The sequence below is a fragment of the Sander vitreus genome, chromosome 16 (genome assembly GCF_031162955.1).
Source record: "Sander vitreus isolate 19-12246 chromosome 16, sanVit1, whole genome shotgun sequence".
Classification (NCBI taxonomy): Eukaryota; Metazoa; Chordata; class Actinopteri; order Perciformes; family Percidae; genus Sander; species Sander vitreus.
This window is the reverse complement of record NC_135870.1, coordinates 17,939,798-17,958,458: the sequence shown is the minus strand read 5'-3', so window position 1 is coordinate 17,958,458 and position 18,661 is coordinate 17,939,798. Positions and strand designations below refer to the sequence as shown.

The following is an 18,661-nucleotide window of genomic DNA, read 5'->3' as shown; positions in this document are numbered from 1 at the left end:
TAAAAGTGCTCCTACAGAGGTGCCGTGTCTGTAGTGAGCGGCAGCAGAGGCCAATAATGATCTGAGCTGGACAACTACACTGAGCACTCTTTCATCCTAAAAGACTCAATGCTCTTGCTGAATCAGAAAAGTTAACATGACATATTCATACAGTGAGAAAATGCATGTGTAATCCCATCGCAGCACCTTGAATCAAGATCAAATTGATTTGTTGGATATTTAAGAGATTCCCAGCCCAGCCACTGACAATGTTGAATGACTGCACGGCCAAGGTGTCTTACCGAGACCTGCCAGCTCTCCTGTAGGCACTGGGGAGGGAGTGTTTGCTCTTCGACCTGGACCTCGACTTCGATCTTGACCTCCTCTTGTGTTTTTTCTTCTTTTTGTCTTTGTCCCTCCCTTTGTTCCTGTCTCTTTCTCTATCCCTGTCTCGGTCTCTCTCTCTGTCTCTGTCTCTATCTCTATCTCTGTCTCGGTCTCGATCTCTTGCTGCTCCTCTGGAGGTAGTGTGGGAGGATGAGGAGGATGGGGCCTCCCTGCTGCGATAGGCTCCTTTGTTCTCCGCGGCGTGTCTTTGATCCTTAAGATACGCAGGTGCTGCAGAGGACACTTGAGGAGGGGCAGGGTCAGACAGGACAGAAAGGGCTTCTTGCATCTAGAAAAAAAGGTAGCAAGAATAGAACAGAGCAAAAATATCAGTGAAGGCATTGTTTCGACAGACACATTTGGACACTTTTTAATTGGTTGAAAGATAAAAAGAAAAAAGAAAACAACATATTGATTATATTATACTATATAATAATAGGCAGTCTCCATCATTGACATTGGGGACATTGAATGAATTCCCAAATGCTCAATCTCTCTGTACATCTGTGGAAAATCAATATGGGGGCCCGTCTACTTCCTGAGATGCAGGTGATGCACAAGGTTGGCTGTGTATAAAGATTATTTATGCAATTTCCCGTGTCCATCCTTGTCAATGTTACAGGATAATACAACTCAGATGGTTTTGGAAGAATTAAAAAATAATTAACATTGATTTGACTCGATATGAGTAAGGATAACCAGCGTTCACAGAGAAGATGGGGAATACTTACAGTTCTCTGGTAGAGAATATGACTGTTTGCTTTTCTTATCCCCTTATGGGATTTTTTATGAATTTTGGTGCTCCTTCTAATCCTGTATTTGTGAAATATAAATATGTATTTACATACTGGTTAATATGTTTAACAGAATAAATTATAAAAACATTATTATATGTGCTTCATTTTTTCTCAATATCGAGCAGTATAGATGTAGCTACAACGAAGGAAGGTGGTGGAAAAAATGTACATCAGGAGATTTTTTTTAAAGAGGGTAAATATGTGCACTAAAGGGTGCATGGGATCAGAACTGGCTGGCCAGGCAATGTCTTGGGAAATTATTACTCATATTCTTACTTCAAAAAAAGAAAATCCTTACTCAGCTGATTAAAAAGTGTGGGTTGCACAACACAGTGAGGCCCTCTGGCTTCATGCTGAGTTACAACTGTCAGCAGCAAAGTGCCTCTAATTACACCAGTGTGGGTCTGTCTGCTCATGTTAGATTGGCCTGCTGTTGGATTCACACTGAAAAGGCAGCTTCAGGCCATCAGTGGATTAAACATGAACACTAAATCTTCCAAGGTCAGATTTTATCTGCCAGGGTTAGGTCTGAGATTGCTCCTGTAGTCTAAGCAGTCCACCCATGTTACATATTTATGCATTCGTGGTACTAAAAGGGCATTTAGATAAAGAAAGACATCAAACGGCATACTTTATATGCTAACATTAACATAAATGATGTGACTGCCGGAGTGATGAGTGATGAACAAGAAAGACAGAAAGGATATGAATGTGGGCCGTGACTTCAATCTCTCCAATTCAATCACCCCACCTCTGACACCATCTGCTAAAATTGGTAGGAAATGGGTGGAGCATAAAAAGAGAGATGGGGGGGGGGACAGAAATAAGTAGCGGTAAAGGATGATGATGAAAGAAGATGAAAGTAGGAAGCAAATGTAAAGAAGTACAGGGAGGAAAAAAGAGAGAGCGAGAGAGAGTGCTCACGACAGAAGACAATCAATAAGTGTCTAAAAACAGGCAGGGAAGAAGAGAGAGAGGAAGAATATTCATTACACCTTTCTGTTTGCACACTATCTAGTGTCTGGGCTAAGGGAGAGATAATGAAATGATAGAAAGTGAGGTTTGGTTTAAAATTAGGACTGACATATGGGAAGCTTATCCCAACACCAGGATGAGAAAATGTCTGCTCTCTCACACCTGCTCTGGCAAGATACAGAAGTTTGGACAGTAAGAGGAGGGGAGAGGAGAAACTGAGGAAAGGAGGAACACACAGAAGTAACATTCTCTCAATATAGAAGAACATAATAATAATAAAAGTAATACTACTATATAAGAAGTAATTTAAATTAACTACTAATAACTTCAGCTCCTACTTCTACCCGAGTCCCTTTTACCTAAAAGTCAGGACGGCATTCTTACTAGGTCGGACTTGGCCACATTTCTGTATCATTTTCAACACAGATTAAACAGCACAGGCCACACAGCACCACAGGGTGAAAAATTCATAGAGAGAGATTGAACGCACATATATTTTGGCTTGATTAAAAACACAGTTATAAAATGTATCACTTAATTATTATCCCACATGCTCAAAGAAAAACAAAATCCGTTTAATAACTATGAAACAGAGAATTTCACATTGTGAGGGGGGGGGATTCTCTCTCATATTAAATCTAACAAACAACCACAGCTCATACAGTCACACTTATAATTAAACCGGCACTTCCTCTATATTTTCAGTTTACATACAGCACATGAATAAATAGGAATAAACAACTTAACTTTACTATTTATTTATTTTTATTCGATGCTTGTCCACTGTCTGACATCCTTGAATAGACTAGGCAGCATAAAATCTCTATCTAGTTAATAAGGAAATTGATGAGAAAATGTATTAAGAGATTTACTGTGAGAAGCAGGCTAGCCTTCTACATGCTCACAATGGCAATTAATTAAGGCTTTGACTGCAAAATACGTTTTAAAACCCATCACTGAAGGCAGCCTGTGAGGGAGCTGAGAACACTCATATTCCTTCATATCATTATTCTCCAATTCATTGCTGTTCTCAGCACTGCCACCGCTTCCATACCGAGTACTGGGGCTCTTTCCGTAACTGTCCTGTCATGTCTGATTCTGAATGAACACTTCAGAAACATTTGTGTGAAAGTCACCTATGCCTGACTGACCAACGGGTATACAGTACATTTAAAGGTCCAATATGTAATATATTTACTGTAATAAATCCAAAAATGACCCCAATGCGTCATCAGATATTAAGGAAACATGCTAAGTTGAAATACTATCTTTTCTGACAACAATGTCAAAACCTGACGCCTTCATTATCCATAATGCAAGAGATCCAGGTGTGCTCGCAGTGGGTAATGTAGCCTGTAGCCTCAAGCAGAGATGAGGAGAGTTCTTTCAAACTTCACACCCCCAAATTTGTGATTCATTGCAAACTTCTTCAGCCCCAACAGATGTTGACTCAACTGACATCACTTGAGGCAATTTATCAGATTTCACTCAGCTCCCTCTGGAGCCACAAAAGGCATTAAACAACTTTTCCTTTACATATGCAGTTGGACCCAATGCCTGTAAGCATTCCCATTTAAGACTGCCAAACGTACACCGTATTGGTCTGTTGGAAACCCTGTAGGGGTAAACAGTAGTTGCGCCACCTTTAACAGATCATGATGAGCCAAAATGTACCAAGACACAGCAAAGTCACAGAATCACATCACTAAAAGAGTTACTTACAAATGCAAAAAGGTCTAGGCCTGTAAAGCATATTCTCTGGGTTCTGTTCACTCATGACAGCTTACTCTACCACAGTGCTGTCGCATAAACAACATGATGAGCACTAAGGGGGACATGGCGAGCTTACATCAACTGATCCAAGTCAGCGCATTTTGGCAACTCTATAAAGACATGGCATCAGCATTCACATTCGTCCTCAAACCTACAGTATTGAAAACCCGGGCATACTACACGACTGAACCATCCGGTTTTGGGACCTTCCAAAATACAGCATCAACTTACAAAATGCTGTCCATCGACTCGTGCCATCTGACTGAATCAAGGAGTAAAAACAACAACAAACAACATTGTACTCCAAGAAATTGCTTAAATCTGTTAATGTTATTGTCCATGTTACTGTCCATTTCACATACATATGCACTCCCATCTGTCCTGATGGAAAATCTCTTTTTAATTACAAATGTTGATTAGATCAAAATTGATTTTATTCCTCTGTAGGTAGTCCTTTAGGACATATAGTAGGGCTGAACTTGAAGATACAAGGTATAATATTGTACTATTCTACTAATACATTAGCTAAATAAAGACATGTTTTTCATTTCAACTCATCTCATTTCACTGGAACACAGTCTACATGAAAGAGCAGTTTTTTGGTTGACTGTCTATAATGTTGTTGGCCATATTATAGTGACGTATTGCTTGTGTATAGTGATTAACACAAAAGATAGAACACAATATTGCTAAAAACTTTTATAAAGATTATTTTCCCATATCATTCATCCCTAACATACAGTACTTTGTAGACTGCACCAACCAACACAAGTTCACAATCTCTAACTGCATTCTACATACAATTCAACTAGAACATCCATTTATTCATTGGTCAATCAATGACCTGGATGTTGGCAGTTCCTTCAGAGTACGTACGCTCTGATGGCCAATGCAGAAGTCACCGAACATCTGGAGAAGAGTGACAGAGCTGGCACAGTAGAGACAGGAGCATGCCCACTGCCACCTGGCACCAACTGGCAACAGGCCAGTTATCCATGCATCAGTTGGGCTCACATGAGGAGCTGACATGAAACATCCATCAAATGGACAGGCCATCTACACATCAAATGGCCACCACTGAGTCTTATTTACACTATAAAGTATTCTAGCATTTTTTGTCTGTGTTTAATATGACAGACAAAAGAAAGGCTTTTAAAATATGCATTAATACAGCAATACAATAAAACTCAACAGAAAATAATTTTAAAACAGAGATACCCTGCATTATCTCTGGGGCACCAAAACAGAGACCAGGGAAGTTGGTGGACGGAAGATTGATTCAATTAGTACAGTGCCCGTTCAAATTGCGATATGTTTACATTTGCCAAAGAAATCCTGGTATATGGTATTTTCTTGATAATTACTGAAACAAGTTTCAGCTAATATTAAACTATACTATAATGCCCCAAAAAATGTTTGGTTGGCACTTGATTATTTTAAAACATAATTAAACAAAAAAAACAATGGTCCAATCAGTAAAAAAAGTCACCTGTCTCAGCTAAACATTTTGTTTTATTTTACACCTACAACATTTAGGCATTATGAAAACGATGGTTACGTATGTAACTGCGGTTCTATGAGTTTCGGATGACCGCCAGAGGCTGTGCTTTCAGCACCTGGATATCCATCGCACCCATGTGCAGGTCGAGTGTTTGTATCAACAAAGTCACCTGTGACCTGGGTGACGTATGCCCTGTGCTCCGGCATAAAGGGCAGGCCCATTAGGAAGTGACCTCTTGGCAATCTTCTCGTGGAAATTCCGATTGACTGCCGAGCTCTGGCGGTCATCCGAAACTCATAGAACCGCTGTTACATACATAACCATCATTCTATTTCGTTTCTACTGACCGCCAGAGGCTGTGCTTTCAGCACCTGGATGGCTAATATCAACAAAGTCAGGAGGAATTGTTACCTGCGTGTTAGGGATGCTGCGAAGGTGTAGGAAGTACCGCTGCAGCCACTGGGTTATGTGGAACAACATTAACCCTGTAGAATCTAGCAAATGTGCAGGGTGAGGCCCATGAAGCTGCGGCACAAATGTCAGAGAGGGGCACGCCCCGCAGGACTGCCCACAATGTAGATACACTCCTAGTGGAGTGCCCCCGAACATGTGAAGGGCTTGGAAGACCACTGCTCTTGTAAGCATGGCTGATGGTCTCGGCTATCCATCTGGACATCCGCTGTCTGGACAGGGCAAGGCCCCGTCTTGGCCCTGTATGACAGACAAACAATGCGTCTGACTGCCGGATTTGGGCGGTCTCCCGAAGATAAATCCGAGTGCCCGTACGGGGCACAAAAGCTCCGTGCTCAACCCTAGTTCAGACCCCCGATCTCGGGGTTCAAAGGCTACCACCCTAAGAGGATGGTTGATGGACGAGGACGAAAAGGTCTTTGGGAGAAAAGAGGGGTTCGGCCATGAGGTTACTCCTGTACCCCCCGGATGCCAATGCAGAAACTCTCCGTTCACGGAAAAAGCATGTAGCTCTCCTACCCGCTTTGCCGATGTAATGGCCAAGAGAAAGGCCGTCTTCATGGACAGCCAGCTCAACTCTATATCCCCCAGGGGTTCAAATGGGGGTTTGCACAGTGCACTCAAAACAAGGGGCAAGTCCCAGGAGGGCACTGGGTTTCGCCGAGGAGGCCTCAATCGCTGAGCCCCCTTTAAGAAGCGGGTCACCAGAGTGTGGGACCCAATAGTCACCCCCTCCACTCTATTGTGCATAGATGAGATGGCGGCAATATACACCCTGATTGTGGAGGCTGCGAGGCCCCAATCAAGGAGTGACTGGAGAAAACTGAGTATATCTGGTATGGAGCATTGTGTTGGCTCCTGATTTTGAGCTTGGCACCACTTGGCAAAAAGCTTCCATCCATTAGCATAGAGCACATTGGTGGAGGGTGCCCGGGAACTGTGAATAGTCCGCACCACTGCTGGCTCACAGAGCCCTATCAATGTTTCAGCCGAGATGGGTTTGGGTGCCAGATTTGGCCGCCCAACTGTGAGAGGAGATCCATTCTCACCGGAAGGCACCAAGGCTCTCCCTGTAGAAGTTGGTGTAACACTGGAAACCATACTCTTCCTGGTCATCTGGGGGCTATTAGCAGTATCTCGTGTCCCACTGCAGACACCCTGTCAAGTGTTGACAATATTAATGGCAGAGGCGGGAAAGCGTACAGCAGTTGCATGGGTGAAGTCTCCATTCTCCCTGATGGGGGCACTGGCGGGACAGGAGATCTGCAACCCCGTTCTGGGCGCCTGGTAAGTACATAGCCCTCAGGCTCAGCAGGCAAGGGTGATCCCACTGCAAAAGCTGCCGAATCAATCCCATGGACTGCATGGCTTTGGTGCTCCCCTGGTGGTTGATGTGGTAGACCACCGACATATTGTCGGTTCTGACAAGTACATGCCTCCCTACCAGCACTGGGAGGAAATGCTGTAGGGCAAGCAGAACCGCGTGTAACTCCAACACATTTATGTGCTGCCCCTGCTGCCAAAGATTCCATTGGCCTCTGACTGTCCGACATGGCCATACGCATTCCCTGGGCTTGGAGTGGAGCCAGTGCCGCTGCTACACACCGGGTGAAAACCCTGGGTGCCAGTGAAATCCCAAATGGGAGCACACGGAACCGATACGCCCTTCCCTCGAACGCGAAGCGAAGAAACTGCCTGTGGTGAAGTGCAATGGGGACATGAAAATACGCATCCCTTAGATCGATGGTAGTGAACCAGTCGTTCTGTCGAATGCCCTGTAAGACCTCTATAGTACGCAACATGTGAAATCTTAGTACTCTGAGATGGTCGTTGATAGGCCTCAAGTCCAGTATGTGGCGGAGGCCCCCATCTTTTTTGGTATGACGAAGTACGTGGAATAGAAGCCACCGTTCTGTGTATGCGTGTCTAACGGCTCGATGGCTCCCTTCTCCAGGAGAGCCCAGATCTCCCGGCGTAGGGCCAGGACCTTGGTCGGATCCTTGACCACGGTCATCTTGACCCCACGGAATCCTGGCGGTCGGCGTCGGAATTGTATGGTGTAACCCTGGGACAGGGTCGTCACAACCCAGGGGTCTGATGTTAATGCTTTCCCAGCATCTGAGCTGCTGGCTGGTGAAGTGTCCGACCGCCACGACTGTGTGATCATTGTCTACCCCCCCGCCCCCTCCGATGCCTGGAGGGGCGACAGGCAGAGGTCTGGCCCCGTTGTGGAAAGCGAGGGGGCTGGTCAGGATTGGGCTGCTGAAATCATCCAGAGCGTCGTGTCACCTGCTGGACGGCTGGCTGTGGTACTGCTGTAATTCTGGATGAATAGGGCCTCTGTCCACTGGGGTATTAACGGCGCAGACTTGCAAACTGCTGTCTTGCTTGGGTAACCTGTACACTACGCTTATCTCACGCTATAGCGTCTTAACAAAGAAACAAAAGCTGAGCCTAAATGGCCAGCAGCGATAACAACTACAATAATAACAATAACTAGGAAATGATACTCACCGCGCCATTAACTTATGAGCGCGTACCAACTGAACTGAACAACTGAAAAAAAAAAAAAAAAAAAACTCTGATGACTGACCGGGAGAATTTGAACGAACGCAGTCAAAGCGAGACCACTAATGCATTCCGTTACAAGAAAAGAAAGTTTGCGGGAGGGAATCTCCCCGTATTTGCGCCCTTCTCAGGAACGGCGTGAACACCGACACAGCTGACTACAAGTCGGCCAAGCGGCATGGCCGTAACACAACGTTAACTCTTTCTCAAAAATCGGTCTGACCTTATGTAATGAGTGCAATCGTGTTAAGGTGGCTAGTCGCAGTCTATTGGAGGGCGTAAATTCACAGCTCCAACCCGTTTGGGCAACAAGACTCCCAGCGACGCCAAAACCTGTTTGAAACTCGAAAACCTGCTTACCAACGCGAGAAGATGCAAGAGGTCACTTCCTGGGTGGGCCTGCCCTTTGTGCCGGAGCACAGGCCATACGTCACCCAGGTCACAGGTGACTTTGTTGATACAAACACTCGACCTGCACATGCGTGCGATGGATATCCAGGTGCTGAAAGCACTGTCTCTGGTGGTCAGTAGAAACGAAATAGAACTCACATGAACACACTATGGGATGAAATCAAAAAGACGACATATCATAAGATGACAAAAGAAAGCTTTTAAGATTTTGGGAAAAGATTCAACCCTCTGCCTCTGAGTCAGTGTTTAAAACAGTACATACACGAAAAGATACTAGGCTTCATTATGTAAAGTGATAAACTTGTTCAGCACACAAATCCCACCTCCCTTTTTAACAATGATTGATTGAAATTGCCGTCATAGCCGCTCAATGGTGTTTTAAGCCCCCAACGTCGACTTCAAGGCAGCGCTGCAACCGTCGACTTCAAGGCACCTAACCCTAACACTAACCTTAACCATTGCCTAATCCTAGTGCCTTCCAGGCAGCGCTGCCTGGAAGACGAATTGGGGGCTTAAAACACCAAACACCGTCATAGCCCAGGCCTAAAGCTGCTCATAGATATTCCCTCAGCTACCAGACATTCATCTCTTAAGATATGATTGCATGGTTACATAAACTGAAAACTGCCATTAATACAGCCGCCCAAAGACAGGTTCCAACAGCTGTAGGTGCCTGCGACTTCATTTGCACATAATCAATAATGAATGATCATAGAAAAGACAGAACACATTATGCCATCTGGTATCAACATGTTTTAAATTCTACTTGGAGATAAAGATTAAGGCTGTTTTAGTGTGGGGTTACTGAACCAGCTGTAGTAAATATGATATTCTATTCACTGAACTTTTACTATGACCAAAGACTTGACCGCAGTTCAACAACAACAGAAATGTAATAATGTAATTGTACTGAAAACAAATTTAGCTTATGTATCCACTACGACTGGGACATTAAAGGTTGTAATCTTTCTAACTTGAATTATCCAACTACATATTACAAAAAAGCCAAATGTTCACCCAAACTATTTATATTGTTTATGTTCAAGAATTTTAGAACAAAATGTTGTGATTCTTGTGGCACAAAAATCTCAAACATATGAAAATTAAACAGCACAGAGTTTTGGCTATGCAAAATGTGCAGGGAGACATGTCAATGTGGGTTGACAAGTCTGTGAAGTCTGTATGCATGTTGGTTCAAAATATTTTTTCAGACGATGTGCTAAAATTGTATAATGAAATGTTTCTGCATATTGAGGTGAATAGTGGGCCTGCCAACCTTGACAAATAAAAATGAACCATTAATTCCAGCTGAATATCAAGTGGCAGTTTATAACTGATTAAATAAATGCAAATGTGCAATCAATGGAACCCATGTCTACATTAAGTTCAACTTCATGTCAATGGAATAACACACAACAATCTTCTATGACATATACGCTTCATTTTGCCACTTGGCCAAACAACTTGGAAAAGCAGCTCTTGTAGACAAAGAAGCTTTCCTCTAACATTACCCGCTACTCTTTTTATTCCAATGACAAATTATTGCAGTAAGTTTATTAAGTGAACTCACAACACCTAGCAGCAACGAGTCTCCCTTTACATGACATTTGTGATATTAGAGGCCTAAAATTATGTATACCTTGACATGATGTCCCACACTGCAATAAAACATGAAGCTGTTTGGTATTGTCTCAACGTCACATACATAAATGTTAGTAATGGAAATAATTACAATAGAACAATATTTTAGATAAGACTTTGCATTGGCCAGGTGTACAACAACTCTTTTAATGTGGAATTGTATATGCATATGTATATTAGTTGCTTATTGCATCAGAAGCCAAGATATTTTATCCATAGAAGGCATTTTCAACAACAGGACTGTGGTGTGTACATGTTATCATAATATACTTTAACAGAGTTAATACATACTTTCTGTACAGTGTCAAGTTACAACCTCCCTAGGCCGTGATTCATCAATGCAACTTGAGGCTTCCATGCTTATAATGGCTGAATATTGTATCTTGCTAAAAGATGTCTGTATTTTAAATGAATGCAGACATTTGGTCGAAAGAGATTAATAGGGAGCTACAGTAATGGGAAAGACATTAAATGCATACAGTCTCATTACAGCATTATTTCATTTATACTGTTTTAGCTCTGGAGATAATGCAGTATAATATGCTGTGCCTGTTCCAACATGAGACTTGACACTTCAGTGGAAGTTGGGACTTGCTTGTGATTTGGGTTCAATCCCTTTGTATTTACTCATGCTTTGAGCCAGGGTTATTTGGTTAAGCCTCTAGTTTGAAACAGACACATGAACACATGACAAATATGGATCCATCTTTATAAGCCATTCACCTACCTCAAGATGTACAGCTGTGTCTAGCTCAGCTCTCTTGGCCTCAGGCTCCCCAGTGAAGGGGCTGCGGAGGGTCTGGAGGAAGAGTGCTGCCTTCCTCTTCCTTTCCGCTTGTAGCTGTTTCTCCTTGGACTCCTTAGATGCCTGGGCCAGCTTCTCCCTGGCTGCAGCTGCTAGACGGTCCTCCAGTTTCTGCTTGGCTGAGGGCAGGGAGATGAGAGGGTAAAAACAGGTGAGAGATAGTTAGCCGAAGATGAAAACAATTATAGTTATTGTCCCTTTTCTGTTTTTACTGTTATAATGCTATGAGGGAGGAGAAAATTATTGAAAAGACAGAGAGAAGGAGGAAAAGAGTGGTTTCCTCTGCTTTTCACTCATCCAGCTTTTTCCTCCTGACCACAAGTAAATGGTCTTTGAAGGCAAAAGAACTAAAAGAGAGAAAAGAGAGGGAGAAAAAACACAAATGGAGGCATAGAGAGTGAAACATAACAATTTGAGAAGCCAAAAAACTATCAGAGACAGAGGAGACGAAAAGTGAAAGACAGACAAGAAATAAAGGATGCTGAGAGTAATTTTCCTCTCGTACTGTCACATCTAGCTAAGGTGATATGATCAGCATTTTTCTGAGTTTTCAGCTGCTGTGGATTGACAAAGTTCCTGCTCTAAATGATAAGGCCTGACTAAGTCTCCGGTGGTGGGTAATTTACCTGAAATTCAAGGTTTATACAGAAATGGCAAAGTAGGAGGGAACATGTGGGTGGAGAAGAGGAGACAGACATCTGAGTAAAATGGAAAATATGCACGGTTTTGAGAGATAAGGAGATGAAATGACAGAGACAGGTGGGGGATAGATAGGTAAGGAGAATACAACAATGAGATGGGTCACAGAGGGAAAGGATGAGTGTGGCAGACAAAACATGGCAAGGCAGTGAAGAATAAAGCAAATGCTTGCGGAAAACAAGTTGTTGAAGTTATGCAACCACTGGGGCTACGGTTATATCTTCAGGGTTAAAAATAGGCGAGCTGCCAAGGCAAATCTTATTTGACTATAGTGTGAATAATAGTCAAGTAAGGCAGACTCCAGAAGGACAATCTTGGTTGACTTTGTCCAGTATTGTCCAGTAAAAAATATATTATATGAAATAGGGATAAGTCAATTTTGATAACTAATTCATTAATCATTTAACAAATAACAATTAAGCAACTGATCAAGAAGTGATCGACAAATTGAAAATTTATATAATCATTAGTTAAACATGCAATACCAGTTATTTTTGGCCATATGGGGACAGAGGAAACAAGTTGTGAACACAACATTGCAATACCGTCACCACCAATAGTGATTCTCCATTTAGCTCTATTTTTTGGCTCCTGAGATAAATATATGGCTTTTTTGCTGCTGAATGCTCCATTATGTCCACCAGCTAGTTGCTAATTGTGTCCGCCTGCTGTCTGATGTTGAGCAGGGAGTGTATGGATGGATGGATGGGAGCCAGTTTTTTAGCTGTTGAAATGCTAAGAACTGTTTCGAGATTAGGACCCGGCTCCAAACCAGCACTCAAAATGCCTTGGTCGAAAAGGGGTATATGAGACCGGGAAGAGTGAACCCACACAGCAAAGTTGTGGGTCGGACAGCTATTCAATAAGCTGAAACTTGCTGTAAAGCTTCGTAAAGCCGAAGGGAGCTTCAGATTCAGGTGATAATTCTCTGTAAGTGCATCACTATGAGCGTCCTCTTTCACATTTTAATTGTTTTCACATTGTCATTTGCAATATCCAATGATAGTCTCTGTGAGTCCCTCTATTAATGGATTACTGAAAGTATATCTATATTGACAGTGACATCTAACATCATCCCTGAATAGAATGTCTAAATTGATTTACAGTATGCTGGTATTTGAAGTCTTCTACCACCACTATGAAACCACTGGGAAATGTCGACCTAAACGATTCATGTACTTATCACTAGAAACCGCATTTAGTGTGTGCAGCTGTTTTTCAGACCATCAATACAGATTAGCGTTCTGCTGTCTGTCTCTGATTCTCCTGCTATCTGATCAAGTTAGGCCTGCTGACTGACAGCCACTTTGCCACACAGCAAATCCAATTCAGTCAGCTATTTATTAGGCTTTTCCAGCCGCTTTCTCTGGCCATCTGTCAGCTCAGAAAGAGAACAAAACACCCAGAGATTGTTCCACTGAACCTAAACGGGACCTGTCAGGCCCCTTGATGCTGAAAAGTATTTAATAAGTCTTTCCAGGTTCTACTTTGCAGATATCCTTCTGGTCTAAGGGAGATTCCTACACTTTTGCTCTGTCCTTTAAGATCTCATGAAAGTGTTGTAGGAATTATTGTAGCACAAGCTATTACAGGTTACTCTATGGCCAGACAAAAACATAAAATACAGAAATTTCTTACAACCCAAACTGTTCTAACTTTATCTTTATTAATTACTTAATATAGTACATGATAAAGTATTAACACTACTACTACTACTACTACAACTACTAAATTCACAAAGATGATTTTGGTGGTGTACAGTTCACTAGCCTGAAATTCTTTTGACAATACAGACAAAATGAGACTATAAGAAATCCAACAGAAATGTCTGGCAAAAAAACCCAATGTATTTTAGCTTTCATGGAGAAGGCTTTGAGAAGCAGACATCTCGGCGCCTGCTCAAGTAATCATTGAGTCATTAGTATTGATCAAGTCACACAGACAGATGATGGTTATTTTGTGAGATGACAGTAGAAATCTTACTTTTCACAGGAGGCTTGTGCGGCTGGCTAACAGGTAAGGTCAAATGGATTATTGATAATCACAATTGCATTGGCATCTGCTGGTTGTCAGTTTTTGTTTGGCAGAGATGTTAAAATGTATTTTTGCAATATCATTTTAAAGTATAAAAAGACGCAATGAATCAACTTCAGTACAGTAGCTACCAGCTTCCAGTAGAGAAGCCTATTACTTTTGAAATGAATAGCCAGTGATACATTAGAACAGTGGTTCCCAACCTGGGGTCCGGGGACCCCTCAGGGGGGCGGCAAAGATCACAGGGGGTGCACAAGTCTTTATCTGGTTTGAGGTTGAGGTAAAAAAAAATTAAAAAATTATGATAATACACTAGAATGTATAATGTATACAAAAGTCTGTATAAAAACTATATATTTTTGTTCTCGCTTAAAATTGTAGGCAGGCTACTTAGTAGGCCAAACCCCCGGAACCTCTTAACCTGTGACCCCTGCTGGCATCAGGTCAGCTGCTAGCTGCTATCATCCTCGTTTTTCCTGCCGCCACGGCATCAGTATTTTATGAATGAAACATAGCGGAGAAACGTAAAAGTGCTCATAACTCCTCTGTATCAAAAAAGAAAGTAAGGCTCTATCTCGAGAGTTACCCCATCTTCGGTTTCGGGGCTCAGCTCTTCTTAGACATAAGTGGGGGGGCGGGGGGGGGCGCCAAGGAAAAAAGGTTGGGAACCACTGCATTAGAAGATATAAATATGTTAGAAATGTGACTAACCTTGAAAATAAATTGGCAACATGCATGCGGCAAGTTTTTTTCCTCAGTCCCTTAAGCGGGAACTTTCTGGCAAAATGGTTTCTCATTAGATCAGCTGAATTAGATTTGTTATTATATTTAAATGCTACAGGTCCTATAAAAATCCTGCAAGCAGAGCGCAAACCACTTGCAGGACAAAGAATGCTTTCTGTGCATGTATGTGTTGATGTATAGTAGACAAAAATGTGTTTCTGAGTGCAAAGTCACTGATGCATTTCTTCAGCTTAAGACTGAGGAGAGCCGGTATATAATATTGTATAACCATGACTGAATAAAAAGGAGAGACAAAAATAGAGAGAATATATCTCCATTAGGCCTTGGAGAGATATATGACTGTTGTTTGCTGTACCACACTGCTCGTGTCTTACTGCAGGGTACACCCTGTTGAGAGAATGTATAATTCAGACTCAATGGATTTATTCATCACCACTCTTCCCCTCTTGTTTTTCCTACAATTCCAACCCTCCCAGAAACTAACAGCATTGGGTGTAACAGAGATGTCTTTGTAAGCACCTGTACTTATATGCTGACACAAATAACTTAAGCACACACACAATAGCCATAAAGCGAAGAAAAAAAAGACATCTATCATAACCATCATTAAGATGCTTTATCAAAATTCTGTCTGTCACACAGGCAGAATGAGGCTGACGGTTGTCTGAATCATAGACAGCATATATAAAATGGACGCCGCGTCTCCACTTCCTCCCCCTGTATAAAAATAAAGCCAAAATCATTTGTCATTTCAGTAGCCGCAGTAGTAATCGGGGTGTAGAGCCGCGGTATTGAGGTCCCACCCATACACCCGCAAGACTCAATTGTGAGCACAATCACAGCTGTCAATCATGAAGTTCCACCTAATTGTTTTTATAGCATCAAAAACCTAATTAAAACCAAACTTATCGGAAAAATTAACAGTTGAACAAACGTCATGCGCATGTGTGTGTTAAGAACTACCTAAAATGACAGAAACCATCTTTGGAAAAAACGTATTTGATGTGTACTTAGATTTTTTTGTTTGGTCCATGTCCCATCCGCTAACATGGAGGGGTGGGGTTTATGACATATACTGCAGCCAGCTACCAGGTGGCGATCAAGATGTTTTGGCTCTACTTTTGTCATGTCATCATGTCATCCATCTTTATGGATCACTGAACCTATGTTTAAATACTTTTTGTCTGTCCTTTCCTTAAAATGAACAGCTACTACTGAGTATAAAGAGTAACAGTGGCTTTAGTACTGCAGGATAAATATTTCTTACAATAGTGCTTTTAAATTTCCCAACAATCATTTTAACAATGTTACCTTGTTTTGCCTCCAACTCCTCCAAACTGAGGGAGGGTCTCTTCTCTTCTGGTGCACTGAATGGAGCAGACTCCTTGACAACCATCTCAACCCCACCAATCACAGCTAGGAGACTCTGCTCTTCCACCAACTTCAGGCAAAACAAACGTATAGTCATTTATTTTTAATTTCAAGGTACTGGAAATATATTTTCAAGGATGAGTTTTCTATCCATAACACATCAACCCTAGATCTATGTGCATTGAATAGACCAAGCTGAACTAGACCTTGTCCTCGTCGGAGTCATCATCCAATCGAACTCTGTTCTTCTCCAGCGGCAGCATGTCATTTTCCTTTGCCTTGATGGCAAAACAGATGGGGGCAAAAGAGGCTGTGATGGCACAGAGAGACAAAAGGAGATATGATTTAGAGAAAACTGTTCATAACAGTGCATCCTGGCGTTAGTATGTTTGAGAAATTCATAGTAAAATGAAAAATGCATTGACTAAAGCAATTAGGCTGCTTCTTGACAATGACACATTGCAGAAACAAGTTCAGGACAAGGAAGAAAGGAGAGGCTGGAGGAAAGATTAAGAGAGGGATGACAGAGAGAGAAGAAAACGATAAAAATAAGAGGTAGAAGAGGCAAAAAGGGGAACCAAATAAAATGTGAAAAATAATACAATGTAGAAAGAGAAACAGTTGGACAGCCAGAGTTGAAAAAGCAGCTATTTAGATATTAAGCTGCAATGGTGTGTCACATTGATTTCTATTTTGTAATCAAATGTGACTGCTCTCCCAGAGATGAAAGAGTCAACAGAGTGTCTCATCCCCTGAAGAAATAATCTTAATATAGGACATTGAACCTTATTGTGGAAGGCTGGATAGTTTACTTGTGCACTACTCAGACTAGTTTTTAGTATTCCCTGGCCTCCTCCGTGACCTGTCGCCCCCGAAAAAGCCTTTGAGAATGCGTGCCTCAGCTTGAATATATGTGCATGTTTAAGGGTCCCGCCAGTGTTGTCGTAAGCAGACTCTTTCATCTTTGCAAAGCCATTTCCAGCCTGATATAACCGAGTCAGATTGCTAGCATAAATACCAACGGACTCACAGGCAGCTGTGCGTGAACACCAACATATGACACATACACACACTCACATACACACAGTAAATGTGTGCATTTGTATTGACGTATACACATATTTACCCAAAGGCTTTGCATCTCATTTACTGAACAGATGAACAAAAGAAGAGGAAGTCAAGGTAGCACTATGTTGTGTGTAATTCTTCTTGTGGTAATGTCCTACCTTTTGTCAGCTTGTCCTGGGCTGATGTGTCTAATTGAAGCTTATCATCATCATCTGTCTCACTCTGGATGAAGGAAAAGATGGTACAGAGACAGACAGAGAGAGAGAGAGGGAGAGCGAAAGAGAATAAAAATATGCACTGTAAACTTATCTGAGAACAATTTCCTAGTTCTACTGTGTTTCATTATGGGTACACCACTATGATTGTGACAAGCCAGCGATGGTGCTGAAGATGATATTCCATTGAAACCTGCTATCTTTCATTTTAATATAATGTACTTTCATGATGGGTTGGAAAAACAACAGTATTATATAGGCATAAAGTTGGTGTTTGGAAAGTTTTCAAAAGAAACTTCTGGAGGAGCTGGTTGTCTATCTGCCTTTCATTTTGTCTGTCCCAAAATCCATAATGTGAATGCTGCTTTGTTGTACTTTGTTGTTTGTGGACGGATCTGAAATGTTAGGATTAGTCACCCCTCTGCATCGGTTTTTCAATTAAACCAAAACCGTTACATTTTAATATAGTAATCACTCATCTGCATAGTTCTATTGACCGTTAAGGTTTACACCTCTGCAGTTGTCTCCCCACTGTGCAACAAATGTTGCTGTGAAGGAACCAACAGCAACTGTGGAGAACAGAATCTTCTGGCTGTGGCATAAAGGAGATCTTTCAGTACTTTGACATTTCTATTGTGAAAGCACTTGGATCACCTGAGCAGAATAGAACAATAGCACAAGACTCTTTAGAGTATGGCTGGGCAATATATCAATATTGTATCTACTTCGATATATAAGACTAGATATCGTCTTCAATTTTGGATATCGTAATATTGTGATATGACACGACGACATGACGTAAGTGTTGTCTTTTCATGGTTTTACAGGCTGCATTACAGTAAAGTAATGCATTTTTTATTTTATTTACCAGACTGTTCTAGCTGTTCTGTTATTTGCCTTTACCCACTTAGTCATTAAATCCACATCATTGATGATTATTTATCTATCTCATTGTGTAAATTTTTTGTGAAAGCACCAAAAGTCAAACCTACATAATCGCGGCAGTATCGACATTGATGCATTTGGTCAAAAATACAATTTTCTCCATATTGTCAGGCTCTACCTTAGAGTCAAGCAAATCATCGGGGATGAAAAATTTGATTTGACAAAAAAAGCAGACAATGGAAATGATTAACTTGAGTACGGCAGAAGATTCAAAGCCCCTGTTTTTGCCTTTCTAAGGGCCCTATCTTGCACCCGGTGCAGCGCAGCGCAAAGCCCA

General features: G+C 41.8%; 1 protein-coding gene across 2 annotated transcripts in view; it reads right to left on the bottom strand.

Annotated features, from left to right (window-relative positions):
- sfswap (splicing factor SWAP) overlaps positions 1-18,661 on the bottom strand; it is a 59,556-nt gene that overhangs the window by 13,682 nt on the left and 27,213 nt on the right. For both annotated transcript variants that reach the window (XM_078271114.1, XM_078271115.1), the window contains exons 11-15: positions 17,383-17,446; positions 16,363-16,466; positions 16,097-16,226; positions 11,231-11,427; positions 282-655 (exon numbers count right to left, since the gene is read on the bottom strand). In XM_078271114.1, coding sequence (XP_078127240.1) covers positions 282-655; positions 11,231-11,427; positions 16,097-16,226; positions 16,363-16,466; positions 17,383-17,446 — 869 coding nt within the window. The remainder of the gene's footprint in view (positions 1-281; positions 656-11,230; positions 11,428-16,096; positions 16,227-16,362; positions 16,467-17,382; positions 17,447-18,661) is intronic.